The 20,371-nt window shown below is 43.4% G+C and overlaps 2 protein-coding genes across 5 annotated transcripts in view; both read left to right on the forward strand.

The window, feature by feature from the left end:
* SYAP1 (synapse associated protein 1) overlaps positions 1 to 3,202 on the forward strand; it is a 33,064-nt gene extending 29,862 nt beyond the window's left edge. For 2 of the 3 annotated variants that reach the window (XM_032619370.1, XM_032619371.1), the window contains one exon: positions 1,585 to 3,202. In XM_032619370.1, the coding sequence (XP_032475261.1) occupies positions 1,585 to 1,712 (128 nt within the window). In that variant the 3' untranslated portion in view covers positions 1,713 to 3,202. The remainder of the gene's footprint in view (positions 1 to 1,584) is intronic. The other variant, XM_032619368.1, reaches the window with a different exon arrangement.
* Positions 3,203 to 12,529: 9,327 nt separating this feature from the next.
* TXLNG (taxilin gamma) overlaps positions 12,530 to 20,371 on the forward strand; it is a 52,920-nt gene continuing 45,078 nt past the window's right edge. For both annotated transcript variants that reach the window (XM_032620336.1, XM_032620338.1), the window contains exon 1: positions 12,530 to 12,686. In XM_032620336.1, the coding sequence (XP_032476227.1) occupies positions 12,585 to 12,686 (102 nt within the window). In that variant the 5' untranslated portion in view covers positions 12,530 to 12,584. The remainder of the gene's footprint in view (positions 12,687 to 20,371) is intronic.

The following is a 20,371-nucleotide window of genomic DNA, read 5'->3' on the forward strand; positions in this document are numbered from 1 at the left end:
TACTAGGTAACAAGCAAAGGCTTGGGCTAATCATCATTCATGAAGCCTTCAGAGACTCACCATCGCGGAAGCCAGCTGTTCCCACTGTTGTGCAGAAAGCACTGGTGAGAAAGCTGACCTCCCAGAGGTGAACCGCCTGCCCACGTGCACACTGCACACTGCGGAGGGACTCTGCAGGAGAGAACTGCTGGGGGAAGCGGCTGGTGGGGGAAAGAGAAGCGAGTGGGGAAGTGAAAATCTGGGCTCGCTCCCCCCAGGCCCCTTGTACCCCATCTATTTTCTGATACGATGGCTGCTGGCCACCGCGGAAGGAAGGCGGGCATACGCCCCGCGTGCAGCAGGCAGTAGCTCGAGCAGGCTATGCCCTGCTTCCCTTGCTGGTGACGACTAGTAGCACAGAGCCCACGGAGACTGGAAGGAAGCCTGGTCAGGATTCACGTGGCATTGGCTGGCCGTTCAGGGCAAGCTGTTCTTTCTTTGAATCCCTGCCCTAGTGATAATTCGGACCACTTAATATTCTTTCATATGTTAGTTGTCTTGGCCCCCCCCAGCTAAATTGTAAGTTCCTCAAGGGCAGGTACACCTTGTCTTTTTATCCCCTACAGCGCCTAAAGTAGAGCTTAACACCCAGTAAGCACCTAATATTCATGAAATCAGTGTTTTGCTACGCAACATGGTCACTGCTATAAAAAAATTGAAAACATTTGGGTTTTCTTTTCTCTATAGGTACTAAGTTTAAGGTTTATTTTTACAAGATGAAAATGAATTTTAGCTTTTACTTTTTAAATAGCTGGTTTGTTTTCTGGCTGTTTTATAACACTACATAGCAGATGCCTTATCCTATATGTATTTGCATACACCCGTATGTTGAGCGTCCAAGTGGCAAGTTGCAGCTCTAAATCTCACCGGTGTGAGAGCTCAGGTAGAACCCACATGGGGGGCCAGGCTTTGGCGAGAGACTGCCTGACTTCAGGTCCTGGTGTCTTTTGCCACTCGTGGGAGACCACTAAGCACAGACTGTGGAGCCCTGCAGATGTGGTTCCATCCGTATGTCTGTCACTGTCAAGCTGTGTGACCTTGGGCAAGTCACTTAACCTATAAGCCTCCATTTCCCCATCTGTCAAATGTGTATAACTGTATCTTTGGTCCACGTATTGTTCTAAGGATGAAAAGAGTGATATGTAGAGAGCACTTAGCCCTAGGCCTGGCTGAGTGAGTGCTCGAGAAATGTTAGCTATTTTTGCTACCATCATCATCACTGGTAGTGGTAAAAATTAATTTGCGACCAAATAGTAATTATCAATTATCCATTTAAATAGAAGGAAAATCAGAGGCCTAGGTAAAGAAAAATAACATGCAAAACTTACAACATCTGATACCTTTGCTTCTACATTTAATAAGTTTATCTTTCTAATCATATTAGTTAAAAATCTGTTCAATTTTTCTGAGCGCACACAGTGCTGAAGGCTGACACAGTAAATATTTCCGTGGTAGGACTTACACAGGTAATTATAGTGGACTGCATTGTTAAGACTGGCATTAAAAATTCAGAATCTTTTTTTTTTTTCTCATTGTTTCTTTTAGAGGATTCTGCAGATTGGGAGAAGGAACTACAACAGGAACTTCAAGAATACGAAGTGGTGACAGAATCAGAGAAACGAGATGAAAACTGGGATAAGGAGATAGAGAAAATGCTGCAGGAAGAAAATTAGCTGAAACAAAAGAATAATCCTTAACATTCTGCAACTGACATTAAATTCTAGATGCTGACACTCGCTGAATCAGAAGGCACAAAAGAGTATGACTTTATGAAATTCAAAATTATCCTTTTTTCAAGCTGAAACTTGCCTCTTCTACTTAAGAAAAAGTACATAGGACAGTTATTCTAATAATCAAAAAGGGATGTTTTATGTAACATTTCTTTAAATCTAGTTGGAGGTGTTCTTGTAGTCAGTACAGACATCTTTGTCACAGAAACACAAGTAAAATTTTAGAGTTCTGTTTTCCGTGAGGTCAAAAATAAAATATATTCTTCAATTGTGGTTTTCTAAACATTTGTACTTCTTGTTGCATTTTTGTTGATACATATGCGTTAAAGTACCTACTTAATGGATTGATAACTATCAAAATGACCAAATGGTACCAAAGAACTTAAGGGGAAGCACTTTCAGAACTGTTTTCTTGCAAGTATTTTCTAAAATTCCATCTGGAAGCCAAAAGATAAAATAATTATGTTGATTATAATGATATAAACATCACTCAGTTTGACATTGAGAAATACTGTTTCTCAAAAAATATATATTTGTTTTTCTTTGGGGTCTTTTTTTTTTTTAATTATGCCACATTTAGTAACGTTTTCCTAAATTTCACATCGTGCTTTTTGTAGAAAGCAGGGTCTTTCATCCTTTTAGTGTTGATGACTGTCAGAACGCTGTTCACCTTAAAGTCTCATGTTGTTTAAATCGTCACCACATATAAATGTTTTTGCTTTTTTTGTCTTAATTAAACTGTCAGTCTTTATAAAATTGTGTTCTCTGAATACAACTTTTGGAACTTCATTGATCAATCCTGCCTGCATTCTGCTGTAGCAGCACGACCGTTCATAGAACGTGGTTACTTGAAAAGGACAGATGGCTGAACATCTGAACACTCCACGGCGTTTGCTTCCCGAACCTTTCGGATTTTTCAAAGAGCCTTTATTTCATAAAAGGGAGTAGAATTAAGACAGTTCTTATAGGGAACATGTACTTATTTATAGTCTTGATCCCATAAAAATTAGTCTATGGTCCTCTGGCAAAGATATAGTCAACAAGAGAATTGGGTGCTTACATTTGTAGTTTGGGATATGCTCCCGTGAAGAAGCCAGTCTTCCTCAGCTAGGATCACTTGTGTTGTATTCGATGAAACCACTGACCCTATTATCAAGAGATTGCCACTTGTGGTGCCACAGTTGCTGATTACTGAGTTAGAGCTCAGAGGTGGTGTCTGGCAACTTCTGAAAGAATCCTACTGAAGGGAAAAGTTTGATAGAGTTTGCTGGAGGGAAAGAAATGCGTTAAATGTTTTTAAGTAGTTAAAAATCCTAGATGTAAGCAAATCAGAATATGACAGTGCTTGGCTCTTAGTATGTGTACTAAAATTCTTAACGATAAGTGTTGAATAAATATAAAGAAAGGAAAGGTTTCAGAGAATGTTAAAAAAATAAAATAAAAACCTAAAATGAAAACAGAAGTATGTTAAGTTGTTGCTATCAGTTTTACATGATGCTCATTGCCTAATTGTGTGTTGCCCTGTGAAAATAAAAGGATAAAGTAAGATTTTATACACAGCATAAAAATACATTTAGGCTGTAGTTTTATGGATCCATCAGTGGTGAAATGTTCTGCTTTTGTAAATTATACAGGTAACTGAAGTGCTATTCTTTTATTTTTCTTTTATTTTTTTGTCCGTGCCTTTGGGCTTGCAGGATCTCAGTTCCCTGACCAGGGCCACAGCAGTGAAAGCCTGGAATACTAACCACTAGGCCATCAGGGAACTCCGTGAAGTGTTATTCTTTTAAAGGGCAAAATAATTTGTAACCTTGTTTGGTGGGAAATTTCTCAGTGTTTATTACTTGCTTAGGGGTCGCCCAAAAGATATACTGTGCATAAAAACACAAGCTTCATGAAACGTTAAAATATGAAGATAGTCCATCACACTGGAAATTGTACCTCACTACTCGGAGTGTAGCTCGGGAACCCTCATCCTCTGCCTGCCCTGGGAACTTCATAAAGGGGAAAAGAATTAAGGGCTTAGACATGCAGGGTCTCAGGCCCCGCCCCAGACCTGCTGGCCCAGACTCTGCGGTGCCAAGATTCCCTGGGGTTAGAATGGACTCCACAGCTTGAGAGGCGCTGCGCCAATGCAGTAATGCGCTCAGGAGAGCAGAATTTTCTGGGGCTTTTTACTTTTTACTCTTCCACTAGCGTCCTCAGGTGACACTGCCTTCCTAGTTGGCGTTACAGGTGCCTCTGCTGTTCCAGTTGTCACTCCCTGCCCACTCCCCTTTCCACATGGCCAAATTAAGAGGGACCAAGTTCCCAGGGGGACAATGAATAAGCCTGCTAAATCAGATATTTCTAATAGCACATTTCAAAGTGTGTGCTCTACCAAGCGCAGAGGCGACGCTTTCTGAGAACTGTGTTATGTGTTCACAAGCCTGCAGCATCTAAGGGCTGATGTGCCTGCCCCGAAGGCTGTAAAAGGACGGATCGATGGTGTGTTTATGCACATGAAATCAAATAACAAAAATCGTTTAGGGCTTCCCTGGTGGCGCAGTGGTTGAGAGTCCGCCTGCCGATGCAGGGGACACGAGTTCGTGCCCCGGTTCAGGAAGATCCCACATGCCGCGGAGCGGCTGGGCCCGTGAGCCATGGCCGCAGAGCCTGCGCGTCGGGAGCCTGTGCTCCGCAACGGGAGAGGCCACAACAGTGAGACGCCCGCGCACCGCCAAAAAAAAAAAAAAAAAAAAAAAAAAAATTGGATCATACAATATGTGACCTTTTGTGACTGGTTTCTTTCACTTAGCATAATGTTTTCAAGGTTCATCCATGTGATAGCATGTGTCAGATTTCATTCTTTTTACGGCTGAATAATATTTCAGTATATAGAGAGACCAGCTTTGTTTATCAACTATAGTTGATTTACAATATTGTGTTAGTTTCAGGTGTACAGCAAAATGATTCGGTTATACATATATATGTATATATCTAAATTCTTTTATTCCGATTCTTTTCCATTATGGTTTATTACCATGAATTCAAAATATTGAATATAGTTCCCTGTGCTCTACAGTAAATCCCTGTTGTTTTTGTCAGTCTTAATAATAACAACGTCTCTCCGTTTTTCCCTCCAGTTCTAGGAGCCAGAGCTGTTTCTAGCAATTGCTACCTTAAGGTGGTTCCCTTTTTGCCTTTTCAGCTCTCCAATACATGGGTTAACCAATCTTTATATTATAATGATTTTTTTTGATGTGGACCATTTTTAAAGTGTTTATTGAATTTGTTACAATACTGCTTCTGTTTTATGTTTTGCTTTTTTGGCCGTGAAGCATGTGGGATCTCAGCTCGAACCCATTCCCCCTGCATTGGAAGGTGAAGTCTTAACCACTGGACCGCCAGGGAAGTCCCCCATTCTTTTTTTTTTTTTTTTTTTTTTTTTTTTCGTTACGCGGGCCTCTCACTGCTGTGGCCTCTCCCATTGCGGAGCACAGGCTTCGGATGCGCAGGCCCATCGGCCATGGCTCACGGGCCCAGCCGCTCCGCGGCATGTGGGATCCTCCTGGACTGGGGCACGAACCCGTGTCCCCTGCATCGGCAGGCGGACTCTCAACCACTGCGCCACCAGGGAAGCCCTGGGGTATCTTTTTTGATGAGTTGTAGTGTCTTCCTGTCGATGATTGTTCAGCAGTTATTTGTGATTCAGGTGCTCTTGCAAGAGAGCACATCCTTCTACTCCGCCATCTTGAACCAATGTCCTATATAGAGATGTTCAACAGTGCCTAACCCCACAAGTATTTTGTATTTTTCTTTACCACTCTCTTTATACATATAGTTTCCACTTCCTTGCAAGTCTGTAATTCTGGCCGAGACTTGTAGAAATAAATCAGAACAAAATTCATTAAGCCTGTATATGCAATATATGTATTCGAATTTTTGAAATGCATGTACTCTCTCCCAACATTCCCTATATGACAAGAGTTTTTATTTGAAGTATCCTCTTCCTGCTGGAACTGACACCCCAGTGTTTGCCAATCTAACTGTACATTCTACAGCCTGCCGTCAGTATGCCTGAGCAAGGTAGGTGTAAGGTATAATCATTTTTTTTTTTTTTTTTTTTTAGGTATAATCATTTTTTAAATCTTACAGTATCTGCCAGAAATGTGGAAGTGTATAGCAAATGCTGAAATTGGCCAAATTCTTATAAGGACTAAAATCAGGGTGCGCGTAGAAGGATGGTATTGGGTAATCGAATTAAACAATAAGCTCTCTGTTCTATGAAAAGGCAAATACTCCTTTTCACTACCTACAACCCCAAGAGCATGCAACAAACATGAAATTGAACTCTTTTGTTGAAATAATACCCTTGGCTACTTTAAAGGTTAGTAGGAGCTTTTCTTTCTCTGAAAATTCTCCAAGGTAGACAAGTCAAACTAGCATGGTTTAACTCCTTTTGACACTTCAAGATACGGCTCAGATGTCACTTTAAACCTTCCTTAAACTTCCCTACCACCAGTAGAAAATTACACTTAAGCTGTTACTTTGCAATACCTTTATCTTCGGAATTTTGTTACTGTTTTTTAAAATTTTTTTTATTGGAGTATAGTTGATTTACAATGTTGTGTTAGTTTCTGCTGTACAGTGAGTCAGTTATACATATATCCACTCTTTTGTAGATTCTACTCCCATATAGATCATTACAGATGAATTATGTTACTGTTTGTTATTTGTATCACTGGCAGTGTTGGCCTGAGAGCCCTTATTCTAAATCGTGGTATGCCTGGTGTCTAATTAAGTGCTCAGAATGTAGTAGGTGCTCAGTGAATGTTTAACTGATGAATGAACTTTCTATTGCCACTAAGTTTACCCTGGGATGATCTTGGTCCCGTGGCTGCCTGAGGTCTTCTCAGTGTGGCAGCGGGATGTTGCCACTAGGGCACTCTCCAAGAGGTTGTGAGAAGGGATATCACCTCGGGGAATTGGAGGTTTGGCCCTCATCTGTATAGATCCGGAAAATTGAGTGGCCAGTGTACTTTTGCTATTCAGAGTCTCTTTTTCTCAAAATGTATGTATTGAGAGCTTTCTCCGAGCCTGGCCTTCTGCTGAGTGCTGAGAATACAGAAGTTCCATGGGCACGGCCCCTGTCCTCACTTCATTTACCACCTAGCTGCAGAAGTCCATTCAACAAGCCCTAAAAAGAAACAACTCAAGGGAGTTCCCTGGTGGCCTAGTGGTTAGGATTCCATGCTTTCACTGCCGGGGCCTGGGTTCAATTTCTGGTAGGGGACCTGAGATTCAGCAAGCCAAAAAAAAAAAAACATGAAAAAATAAAAATAAAGGGCTTCCCTGGTGGCGCAGTGGTTGAGAGTCCGCCTGCCAATGTAGGGGACGGGTTCGTGCCCAGGTCTGGGAAGATCCTAAATGCTGCGGAGCGGCTGGCCCGTGAGCCGTGGCCGCTGAGCCTGCGCGTCCGGAGCCTGTGCTCCGCAATGGGACAGGCCACAACAGTGAGACGCCCGCGTACCGCAAAAAATGAAAAATAAAAAAAATAAAAATAAAAACAAGCCCTTACACTGAAGTGTGGGACTGGCCTGGTATGGGAAGTACAGCATGCTAGAGATGCAAAACAGGAGTACCCAAAATATTCCGGCCCCCTGAGGGGCTTCCGAACACACTCCCAGAAGGCACTGTCTCCAGAATATGGCTCTCAGTCCCGATTTACAAAGTCAAAATGTCCCTTTATTAATAATGAGCAGTGGAAGCATCTCACTGAATACAAGTATACACTGTGGACAGAGAATGTCGCCTGCATTTCAGTAAACAAAGGATGTTGTGGCCATAAAGCCACCATTCACTGTAGCCGCCCTTGAGGGTGAGCCCTGAGTGGATTCAGGATAGAGAAAAACAGGATAGTGGCCCTAGATAGTTAAGGTGCATATCAAAGGAATGATTTCAATGAGCCCAGACTCTTGCATCTTCCCATACCAAAATCATTAACTTGAGATGGCTGTTTTTGTGATTAGCAGTAATCTTTTGATGTTCTGATGGTTGACTACATGTTTTTTTTTCTCAGCAAAATACTCATATTTCCTGGCTCTTCCCTTACCTATTTTATTTATTTATTTAAATAAAAAAAATTTTTTTGGCCACACTGCTCGGCTTGTGGGATCTTAGTTCCCTGACCAGGGATGAAACCGGTGCCCCCTGCAGTGGAATCATGGAGTCCTAAACCACAGGACCACCAGGGAAGTCCCTCGTTCCTTACTCTTTGGAGCAGTCTCTCAGAGCTAACTGAGAGGCTGTATCCCAGGCTCAAGTCCTCAGTAAGTTCGCTGAATAAAACATAATTCTCAGGAGTTCCCTGGTGGCCTAGTGGTTAGGATTCTGGGCTTTCACTGACAGGGCCCGGCATTCCATCCCTGGTCGGGGAACTGAGATCCCACAATTAGGTTGTGCTTTTTTTTTTTTTTTTTTTTTTTTTTTTTTTTTTTTAGTCGACTACACACATCAACATTCCCTCTCCAGAGTCAGACCCACATAGGGAGACAGATTCTAATGGGAAGGTTTTTTGGTGAGTAAGAAATCAAAACAAGTCTCCTGTTCAAAGGCATTAGATTAGCATGCTGGAGCCTCCGTCCCCACACTAAGGATAGCCTTGGAAATGGGGTCGTTATTTCTTTTTTTAAAAAAATTATTTTACATTTCAATTGGCTTTTTAAAAAAAAATTACTTATTTAATTTATTTATTTTTGGCTGCGTTGGGTCTTCGTTGCTGCGCATGGACTTTCTCTAGTTGCAGGGAGCTGGGGCTACTCTTCGTTGCAGTGCGCGGCCTTCTCATTGCGATGGCTTCTCTCGTTGCGGAGCACAGGCTCTAGGCGCGTGGGCTTCAGTAGTTGTGTCAAGTGGGCTCAGTAGTTGTGGCGCACGGGCTTAGTTGCTCCACGGCATGTGGGATCTTCCTGGACCAGGGCTCGAACCCGTGTCCCCTGCATCGGCAGGCAGATTCTTAACCCCTGCGCCACTAGGGAAGCCCGGGGCCATTATTTGTGAAGTTCTCTTTTTTGACCAGGATTCTCTCTCTCCCAAACATTGCTTGGATGGGCCAGTCAGCCTGGCCTCCCTGACTCTCCCTTTTCTAGGTTTCCACTCTTCTGATGAGACACACTGCTTCTTGAGATTTGTCAGTACCTTTGATCATATTATACGGTATGACGGGGTCTGTTAATTTACTGCCAGCAAAGACCGTGTAGTAGTCGTAGTAGTAGCCTCTGTGTGTATGTGTGTGTGTGTGTGTGTGTGTGTGTGTGTGTGTGTGTGTGTGTGTGTGTGTTGTGTAAAATTAAGGGCTAGCAATGACCCCAATCAGGATGTCACACACCTGGGGAGGGGTAGTCAGCTATATTAATCAGGGAGTCTGTATTCCAGATTCTAGCTACTACAAATGCTTCTGTTAGCCATAGCTCAATCAATAGCAGAGGCTTTGCTAAGTAGCAAAATGAAAGTTAGAAATGGGTTTTCATTGGTGAAAGTAGTAGCTTGTTAGCCAGTATGATGGGTGTCAGAAATGGGCTCACAGCGGTGAAATTAGTAATATTCAAGATGTGCATTGCTTAAAATTTGAGTCTCTGCACCGTTGCATTGACAGGGTATGAGAACCTAGCAATCTGAAGCCTGCTCCCTAAGGCGTAATACTACAGGCCAAACCTCTAAATAGCCCTGTGTCCAGCTATGAACTCTGAGGGTTCCAGTTCCCTGTGGCCATAAGGCCAACAGAATCCTGCCTCTGTAACAGAGGCAAGTTGGCCTCTTAACAGGACAGAGAGCTGGGGGCATCACTGAGCTTACTGCTCTTAAGAACTTTCTGCCTCAGGCTCCTGGCTGTTTACTAAGCATCTGAATAAGTGGGCCCATATTCAGGTACATGCATAGCCTTTAGGGAGGAAGTGGGGAGAATACCCCCTACTGGCGACGAGCTGTTTTTCTTGTGACGTTCACCTTTCTGGCAGGTAGAGTTCTTAACAGAGACCGTAAGTCCTTGAGCAAAACGTGAGAATAATTAATGCAGATAGATCATGGGATGCCTATTAAAGAGTTGGAAATAAAGAAATGATAGCTCTTGGGACTTCCCTGGTGGTCCAGCGGTAAGACTCCGTGCTCTCAATGCAGGGGGCCCGGGTTCGATCCTTGGTCAGGGAACTAGATCCTGCATGCATGCCGCAACGATGATCCCGCATGCTGCAACTGAGACCTGGCGCAGCCAGATACAAATATATTGGGGGAAAAAAAAAAGAAATGTTAGCTCTTGGAGACTTAAAACATAACCCCAATAATGGATCCCAGCTGAGATAAGTACAGTGCTTTATAGAGCCTTGGGTTAAGGCTGGAGAATAACCTCTTTGAAGGCATTTAAACAGAGAATGGGTCTATCAAAAATCAGGTTAGTTTGACCTGAGGAAGAAGAGAGTGATCTGAGACCCAGAGAGCCAGCCAGAAGCTATTCTTTCTCTCTCCCTTCTGCTAAGCTGTTTTCCTTAGAAACGGATCACTAAGCCTGGCCCACTTGCAAGAATAGGGGAATCAGACTCCACCTTTTGAAGCGAGGAGCATCAAAGAACTTGTGGACAGATTTAAAAAAACACCATCCCCTCTATTAAAGACGTTGTAAGCAGCAGACCTCTGAAATTCATATTTCTCGCGGGAGCAGTAATAGCTACGTTTCTCTTGAGCACCCGGTTTGTTTTTATTTTGTTATGTTGTGAATCACTCTGTAAATTGTGTTTTCCTCTTTTCCCAGCTGTCAAGAAGCTCAAAATAAAAATTTGGCTCATGTCCAGCTTGTGGACAAGAACCTCAAGGCTTGTGTTTTATGGAATCAACTCACCCATGACTTCTTATTTTTCCTGATCCTTCTTTCACTTTCACTTTCTTGCCATTTTTCTCTCTCTCTCTCTCTCTCTCTGCCTCTCTATTTGTATGTGAAAGAATGATATGACATATATCTATATATCTACACACACACATATGTATGTCGTGGCATATCGTGTATATGTTTACAGCCTTCCAAATCCCTTTGAAATAAGAATGTATATAAATAAAACAAATACAATTAACTATTTTTCAATTCTCTTAAGACTTGAGGTCACTTGCATAGTCCTTTTGTTTTCTTAATAAAGATAACTTTTTTTTTTAATTCCATGCATACTTATACTCAAACAATACAGAAAATCATGAAGTAAAAATACTCCCAAGTTTCATCTCCCAGGGAAAAACATTATTAACACTTTGGTTAATGTCCTTCTAAACATCTCTTTATAAACCTACAGGCAATTCTATGAAAATGGATTTTTTTTTAAGCTCACTGTGCTATGTATATTTTCTAGGTCAATTTAAAAAATGTTTATCATTTTTAGTAGCTGCATGGTGTTCTCCTGTACCATAATTTAACTATGGTGCATTGTAATACTCAATTCCCCAGGCGGGTTAGAGGCAGCATTACCGATAGATTTTTTTCTGCATCTCACTGGGACTTTTGCCTTTAAGAAGGTGAGGAATAGTGGCCGAGGCCATCAGCTTTATATAGTGTCTAGGTATGGGTTCATTATCTGCTGCTCTAGTTTTGAAATCTCATAGCTGGACTGAGGTGTTCTGCCTGTGAAATAAAATAATGGTACTTTCCCCAAATTTACAGAAATAATTAAAATTAATAGAAGGAATTTCCCCAATATTGAAATTCACTCTCACGTAAGTTATTAAATTTTTGGCGCCTGACACCACTACTTAGTATTCTCTCATAAAAAATGACATAGGATTTACACAAATTTTCATAATGAGTTATTTAAGGCAACATGTCAGGATTTCATGACGCTCTGTGACTATCAGAAGCTCGGTCATTGGAGATCTGGTTCCATCAGATGTAAATAGGGAGTATGCCTGAGAAAAAAAATCCATCCCCGCCCTAATCTCGTCAAGAAAAAAAAATCGATTCAGCAAACCGAGTTTGTTAAAAAATTTCAGTAACGAAACAACTGGCGGAGGAAGCCAGTACGTTCAATGTGTATTTAGCGCCAACTAAGGGAGGAGAACTGTGCTAGAAGCCCGGGCGGTTCAGCCAAGGTGAATATGACGCAGCCCCCACCCCGCAGGAGCTCGGGACCGCTAAACGGTGCTGAGAGCTCTGGTGGAGGGGCAGGACTCGGGACAGGTGTCGAGCCAGAAACCTCAAATTCTGAAAGCCATTACAACTCTCCCGCCTTGAAAGTCACGAAGTATTTCTCCTCATCCCCCAATCATTCGGGCTCTGTTCCGAAGAAGAGCAACCAAAACAAAAGCAGAACAATGTGTCCCAGACCTCGCTCCCTCCCAAACACTGAACTATTTCTGAACTTTTCCCGCAGGATGATAAGGAGTACCTTCCGGTACTGGTACATCGACCCTAGAAAACTACAAATCCCAGGAGGCTGCACGCGCAGCACAGTGGATACTCTTCCCCCATTTCAGAACGCCGCATTACGCTCCAATCCTGATCCGGGTCTGCGAGCCGTGGCCGTGCAGCCTGCTGGGACTTGTAGTCCGCTCCAGAGTCCCTTTCCTCGTTCGCGCAGGCTCGCGCGGCCTCTGTTCGCCCTTCGGCCCTGCAGTAGCCCAGCCCCGGCTTCAATGCTCCCCACCCCCATTCCGCTCCGTCCCCTCAGGGGCCAACCTCCTCCGGTCACGTGGGGAGCCTTGCATGCGGCAATTGGCTGGGGGATTCAGGGGTGGGGCGCGAGGCCCTGCGAGGTTCCGTGCCCCTTGTCGGGCTGCTTGTTTGGCTGCTGCCGTCACCTCATGGCGACGCGGGTAGAGGAGGCTTCGCGGGGAAGAGGCGGCGGCGCCGAGGAGGCAGTTGAGGCCGGACGGGGCGGACGGCGACGCAGCCCGCGGCAGAAGGTCAGTCTGGGGGGTGCCTGCGTTGTTGCTGGGCCCGGGGGATGCTGGGGCTAGCTGTTTCGGGGTGCACCTCTTCACTCTCCCGGGTTACCTTTAGCCACGGGACGACCATCGGCCCTCTTCGCTCCCAGGGTGACGACGGTGGGAGCAGGTGAGGGGAGTGGAACCGGGGTGGATGGGGTGGGAGGGGGCGACGGTTGGGGATTGAGGCGGGGGCGGGAGTGAGGGCAGGGGGCGCAGCCGAGTGGGAGGGGGAAGGGGTGCTTGGCGGGGGCGCGCCAGGTGTGACAGCCACGTGCGGCCGGCGCCGCGGGGCCCCGGGCGCCAGGTGTTCCCTCTCCCAGCCCCCGCCCTCCGCGTGCTTCCAGTGCTCCTAGCGCTGGGCGCCGCCGTTTGGGCTGCCAGGGGTCGCTGGCTCACCCTCCTCGCGCCGGGCAGGTGCGCGGGGCGCGCTGCTGGGTGCGCCCGGGCGGCGCGGGCGAGGCTGTTGCGCAGTAAGATAACCGCGCGGGAGCCGGGGCTGCGCTGCGCCCCCCTTCCCCCGCCCCCCTGCGCTCCCCGCCACAGCGCGGGCTGGCGAGCCGGGCCTCTCGGCCCCCGGGACCCAGGCCCAGCGGCTGCTCTGTGGGCGCCACGGTCTTGGCTGCACGTGGGGAGAAGATGCTGGAGGACCTGGGTCCCGCACAGTTGGGAGCAGCATCGCGGATAACCGGTCTTCCCAATCCAGCCCTCCCTCCTTCCCCTTCTCGCTCTTTATTTCTGCCCCTTTTCTTTCTTTCTCCCCCCCCACCTTGGTGAGCGGAAACTTGAGCGCCTCCCCCAGCTTGGCCTTTGGTCTCTCTTAATCTGGGAGTCGGGCTGGACTGTTCCCCTTGCCCTATTTGACTCACGTCAAGGAGTTTTCAGTGTCTCCCTCCCTTTCTGGAGGAAAATCCCGACCTTCAGAATGGGAGAATTCTACTTGTTCTGGAGTCAGTGGGTGGAGTTCGAAAAAAATTGCACGACAAACGGTATACAGGGCTTTCAGGGCCCAGGAAGAGAGAGGTGCGGGGAAAAGGACTGGAAAGGTGGAAACCCGTCTCGTTCCTTGCGTTTGAACAGATTGAAACATTCAAGTTGTTGGACTTCGTGCTTGATCACTCGGGGCTGTTTAATGTCACTTAATTATGCGTTTGAATACTCTTAAAGATCACCCCTGTTGGAAATTACGAAATAATATTTTTATAATGCGACTCGTGAACTTGGAAAAAAAAAGAACAAAGGTTCGTTTTACCTCTGCGCAGAGTGTCAAGAATTAGCTTTTCGAGGCCTGTTTCTAAGGTCACGTGTTTTCACGTCTGTCTTCATGAGCGTGTTACTGCTTCTCAATTACCTGTCTTTCTCTCCCTCTCTTTGTACTCTAAAAGAAAGATCCAGTACTTGAAGGACTGAAAAAGAAGCTGTGGACCGAACGGAACTCTAGGGATTCAACACTGTCACTTTGGACACCTCACTTATTCCCTGAGGGTGGGGAGCCAATCTCAGGGTTTGATTTCATAGGCCCCCCAGGGGAGGACTCCGATAAAAAGCCAGTGCAGTTGAGGATATGAGTTCCTTTTTATGCCCCTAGCCTAAGGATAAAAAGTCAGCACTAGGAGCTGACGTTTAAATCAACTAGCATTTTAAACGAGGAAGAGGTAATGACCCTTTGACGCAGTTCTCTGGTTAACAGCTGGATAAGAATAGTCAGGTGTGTCTGTACTGTCTCAGTTTTGTTTACTTACTCAGGCACCATTCTTCTTTGCTCAGGCTTTTTTGGGCATCTTTTTTCCTTTTGATTTACAATTGACTATGACGTGGAATTGAAATACATGGCTAAATATTAGTTTCTGAATTTTCGTTTTAAAAAATTGGGTGAATATCTTGTGTTTGCAGAAGTCACTTTTTAAGTTATTTTCTTTGGACCCCTTGTTTTTTATTTCCTCTTGGCCACTAGCTTGAAAATATATTCGTAATTCTAACTTGACCTCAGCCCTATTTTTCAGGAAGCAGAAATGCTGTTTAACTAATTGAGTTGTTTTGAAAATATTGAAGGAATTAAAGGAACAGTGACCGTTTTGTCACTTTTGGGTTACATTATGGGACTTAAAAGTGAGAAACAATTGGAGATGGGCTTTGTTGCTTCCTGTTTGTCTTAACCATCTAGTCACTCTTGACCTCAGGTAATTGTGGCATTGTTTCATAACTACTGCTATTTGGATGGTCTCTTAAGGTGACTTTTTTCTTTTAACATTACAGTACATTTCTAAGAGTCTCTTGAATTGTCTAAAACTGCTGTCTGATGTGATAGCCACTAGGCGCCTATGGCTATTTAAGTGTTAATTAAAATTAAGTAAAATTAAAAATTCCCTTCCTCAGTATACTAGCCACATTGCAAGTGTTCAGTAGCCAATGTGACTAGCGGCTACTGTGTTAGAGCAGATCTAGAATATTTCCATCATCGCACATTGCATAAAGTTCTATTGGACAGCACTGGTCTAAAAAGATGGGATATTACTTTGTCAAGTATTCCAGGCATTTTTTAGAACACCAAGCTCCTTCATAGTACTTCCTAAATCCTTGTGTAGAATTTGTGGGGGTTTTTTTTGTTTGTTTGTATTTTTACTAGAATTTGTTTTATAAGGTTGAGTTTTCAAAAAACGAATAGACTATTTTTTGAGCAGTTTTAGGTTTACCAAAAAATTGAACATAAATTGCAGAGTTCCCATTTATCCCCTCACACCACACCCCTTTCCCCTGTTATTTATATCTTGCAGTATTGTGGTACATTTGTTACAATTGGTGAGCCAATATTGATACATTCTTATTAACTGAAGTCCATAGTTTACATTAGGGTTCATTCTTGGTGCTGTATATTCTAAGAGTTTTAACAAATGTGTCCACCATTACGATATCATACAGAACAGTTTCACTGCCCTAAGAACCTCCATCCCTTCCTCTCTTCCCCCAAACCACTGGCCACCACTGATATTTTTACTGTCTCTATAGTTTTGCCTTTTCCAGAATGTCTAAGGTTGATTTTTTTCCCTCTAGATTTTTGCTTGGGAGTGTTAAAAATTATTTAACTACTCTTAAAAACTTATTTTCAGGTCAGATAGGAAGGATAAAGATATATGGAATGTATGCTCAAATTAATGAAATGTTACATTTACATGTTGCCTTATAGTTTTTATAGCATATTTTTGCACATATATTAAGTTTTTCAGCATCACTCAGGTGCTGTGGAGAAGGCTGGGCAACTGTCATTGTCCTCATTTATAGATGACAAATTGATCAGCAAGGTCAAGTGATTTGCCCAAGGGGTGAAGCCGAGTGTGGAAAGTACCCTTTCATCTACACTACAGTAATAAGTAGGGTGGTAGTGGGCAAATAGTATGGATTTGGAGTCAAGACCCGTGGCTCTTGCCACCTATTAGCTGTGCAACCTGGGGCAGGTTTCGCAATCTTTCTAAGCCTCAATTGCATCATCTGTAAAGTGGCGATGATGCTAATCCCTACTGCATAGGACTGTTGTGAAGTATGAGAGTTGAGGGCTTCCCTGGTGGCGCAGTGGTTAAGAACCCGCCTGCCAATGCAGGGGACACGGGAAGATCCCACATGCCCCGGAGCAACTAAGCCTGTGCACCACAACTACTGAGCCCATGTGCCTAGAGCCCGTGCTCCGCAAGAGAAGCCACCGCAATGAGAAGCCTGTACACCGCAACGAAGACCCAACACAGCCGAAAATACATAAGTAAAAATAAAATTAAAAAAAAAAAAAAGTTGATGTGACACGTTCAGCCCAGTGCCGGGCATGTAGAATTTTACTTGGTGGGGAGGCTAGCATATATGAAAGATCCGTTTCTCTTGCTTTTAGGGTGTTATTCTGTAAATCTATCTTCCAACCTTTGTGTCCTTCACTCTTCCCAGAATCTCTCAGTGATAGACTTAATGAGGAGAAATCAGGTCAGGGTGGGGCGAGAGTATGGGGTAGGAAGAAACCATTTCGTTGTCTTGTTTTTCTCCCCATTTGCGGACTTGATGATGAATTTCCACTCTTCTAGCACAGAGATTAAGTAATAAGAATCAAAGTGATGTTCTCTTTACGACATTGTCATCTAATTCTATCAGCAAACTTTGGTAAGTTTTATTTTCATGGAGAACCAAACGGGCAAAGCAGTAATGAGAGCAGACCAGATACAGCACATCCCTCTAGCAATACCACATTCATAGATCATAATATGCCACAGTTATTTATTACATTACTGGAAGGTGTTGTATATATTATTTTGTGTCATTTATATCGGTCTTGACTAGAGAAATTTTATTTAGGAGTGTATATACCAAATCCAGATTCCATAAAACAGGTCACATGTGATTTTCCTTTGTGTGGGATTCTTCACAGAAGGAGTCACTATAATAGTTTTCCTTTCAGTAGATATGCTGTTCAGGTTTTACACTTTGCAGAGAGTTGTATTTCAAAGGAAAGGAATTCGAGTTCTCACTGTTTCCTGCATTGTGCTCAGCACTTAAAATGTGCTTGCATTCTGATATCTTCCTTACCTCTGCAGAATAGGTGGTATCCCTAGGTATGTAGATAAGGCATCTGAAGCTCAGTCAAAACAACAACAGCAAATCTTGCTCAAATTAAATAACACAGCTCAGAGTTGGTGAAGTTGGCCTAGAGCCGGTATATAATCGTGTAATTGATAACGCAACTGATGTACCCTACTGCATGGACAGTTTCCGCTTCTCTAACCTAATATCCCAAAGAAATCCCTTTGCCTCTTCCCCCCCCACCCCCCTTCTTCCCAATTACTTTTTGTTTGGTTCTAACACGATTATCAGTAACTTTTAGTTAATGTAATGGATGTGACAGTATTTAAAGTGTGTAAAGTGGTATACAAGTTTAATATAGCATTCATCAACATTGAGAATTAGCTATGTTTAAAATTTTCCCAAGTGGGGCATTTCTAGAAGAGGATAAAATAGGTTAGGTGACCCTTTAAGGGTTTGAACCTTGAGTATGTTTTTATGATTCAATTTATTTCCTAGTTGAAATTCTCTTGGGACTTACAACTACTTAAATTTTATTACTTGAAGGAAAAGATATATAAAATGACCATTGTTGTCCTGTTGTGCTGGCAACATAATTTTATTAACAATTATTGCTCAGGTTGCTGGTTTGCATTCTGTGTTCCATTTCCAAAATGTCCCCAGGACGACCCCCATTACCCCCACTTCCTACTCTGTAGTCTGCCACGAGTAATATTGCTAAACTACCACTTGTTCATTTTTCTTCTTTCCCTACTCAGGTCAAAGTAGAATGGTTTGTTGAGGAAGATGTGCCAGTAGCTTAGAAGCGCGTTTCGTTAAGGATGTTTCATTTTTTAAACTTATTTATTTATGCTGCACTAGGTCTTAGTTGTGGCATGTGGACTCTAAATTGCGGCATGCATGCGGGATCTAGTTCCCCAACCAGGGATCGAACCCGGGCCCCCAGCATTGGGAGTGTGGAGTATTACCCACTGGACCACCAGGGAAGTCCCAAGGATGTTTTAGATTGACATGTGGGTCATATTTAAAAGTGAGAATGCATAATTTGCAAATGCATCCTTATTCACATATTATAAACAGTTCTGCTGCATGGTAGCAATATATATTCATTACAGCTTATCTTACTACTCTAGGAGGTAGGTACTGTGCATCTCTAGTTTACAGATCAGGAAACTGAGAGGTTGACCTCCCTATGGCAACACACGAGGTAGTAAGTGGTATATTCAAAGGCCGGGGTCTCTGGGCTCCAAAGCCATTAGCCATATTCCATGTCTCTTGTGCTCTCTAAACACATTTCTTGAGGATGGTAAATAAAAATGTGCTCTTCGTTGAATGTGAGTAAAACTTGGTGATAGGTAAAATGAGTAATAGTTTTTGCTGAATGAAATCAAGTTACAAAGGGTGGGGTTAGGTCATTGGGGGGTATAGGAAAGCTATTGTAATCCAGGAACCCAGGGAGTTTTGAGCCTTATAGCTTTTGTTTCATTGCCTTAGGCCCCAGGTTGACCTTAAGATACTTGATTTAGGAAGTGTGCTTTTGACTCCCTGCAAAGGCACCTCCAAGTGTAGTTTGGATGAATTAAAAGGTAGAGGGTTTAGAGAGAGACCCTTTTTTTAACCTCTCAAAGTCTGCATAGCACAGTGTTAACAAAGAGCTGAAGTGGTTGGGTTAAGTAGGACAAGAAAAAGAGAAGGTTTGATGTTTCAAAGGTGCATCATGATTGGTCCATGTGGAGCTGGCGAAGGATGACTTCATAAAATTGGAACAGGGGTGTTGCATTTACATAACCTGTAAAAAGTAGAGGACCATTTTACATCTCAGGAGTCTGTGGCTTGAAGATGCTAAATGTGTGGCCTGGCCCCTGCCCTTCTGCAAAGTAGATCAGGCCCAAGCACATTTCAGTAGCTTTGGGAATTAACATCTTATTTTCTGATCCTTTTGCCACCTAGATAGGTGTTCAGGCTAATACAGGTATCTCTCAGATTGCGGCTCATCACTGAACTACAGTTTTAGAGCTAGAAGTGATTTTGCAAATTATGGAGTCCAGCACCCTTCCTTTTAATAAAAGAAATGGCCATAGAAGTTAAATGTGAAATCGAGTGCCATTATCCTTGGATTAAAAGGCAAACGATGTGCACAGTCTAAGATAGATGTTAGCACCAACCACTAGAGATAGTAGCACAAACCCCTGCTGGAGAGAGCATGCAGCCAGAGAAGCTGCATTCTGACAGGGCCTTTTCCAGACCTGTTGGCTCCTTTTTAAAAAAATTTTTTAAATTTAATTTTATTTATTTTTTTATACAGCAGGTTCTTATTAGTCATCCATTTTATACACATCAGTGTATACATGTCAATCCCAATGGCCCAATTCATCCCACCACCACCCCCACGCCCCCCCCCCCCCGCAGCTTTCCCCCCTTGGTGTCCATACGTTTGTCCTCTACATCTGTGTCTCAATTTCCGCCCTGCAAACTGGTTCATCTGTACCATTTTTCTAGGTTCCACATAGATGCGTTAATATACGATATTTGTTTTCTTTTTCTGACTTAACGTCACTCTGTATGAGTCTCTAGATCCATTCACGTCTCAACAAATGACCCAATTTCATTCCTTTTTATGGCTTATATTCCATTGTATATATGTACCACATCTTTATCCATTCATCTGTCGATGGGCGTCTGGGTTGCTTCCATGACCTGGCTATCGTAAATAGTGCTGCAGTGAACATTGGGGTGCATGTGTCTTTTTGAATTATGGCTTTCTCTGGGTATATGCCCAGTAGTGGGATTGCTGGATCATATGGTAATTCTATTTTTAGTTTTTTAAGGAACCTCCATACTGTTCTCCATAGTGGCTGTATCAATTTACATTCCCACCAACACTGCAAGAGGGTTCCCTTTTCTCCACACCCTCTCTGCTCAGCATTTGTTGTTTGTAGATTTTCTGATGATGCCCATTCTCACTGGTGTGAGGTGATACCTCATTGTAGTTTTGATTTGCATTTCTCTTATAATTAATGATGTTGAGCAACATTTCATGTGCTTCTTGGCCATCTGTATGTCTTCTTTGGAGAAATGTCTATTTAGGTCTTCTACCCATTTTTGGATTG

This window comes from Phocoena sinus, chromosome X (assembly GCF_008692025.1).
Source record: "Phocoena sinus isolate mPhoSin1 chromosome X, mPhoSin1.pri, whole genome shotgun sequence".
Taxonomy (NCBI): domain Eukaryota; kingdom Metazoa; phylum Chordata; class Mammalia; order Artiodactyla; family Phocoenidae; genus Phocoena; species Phocoena sinus.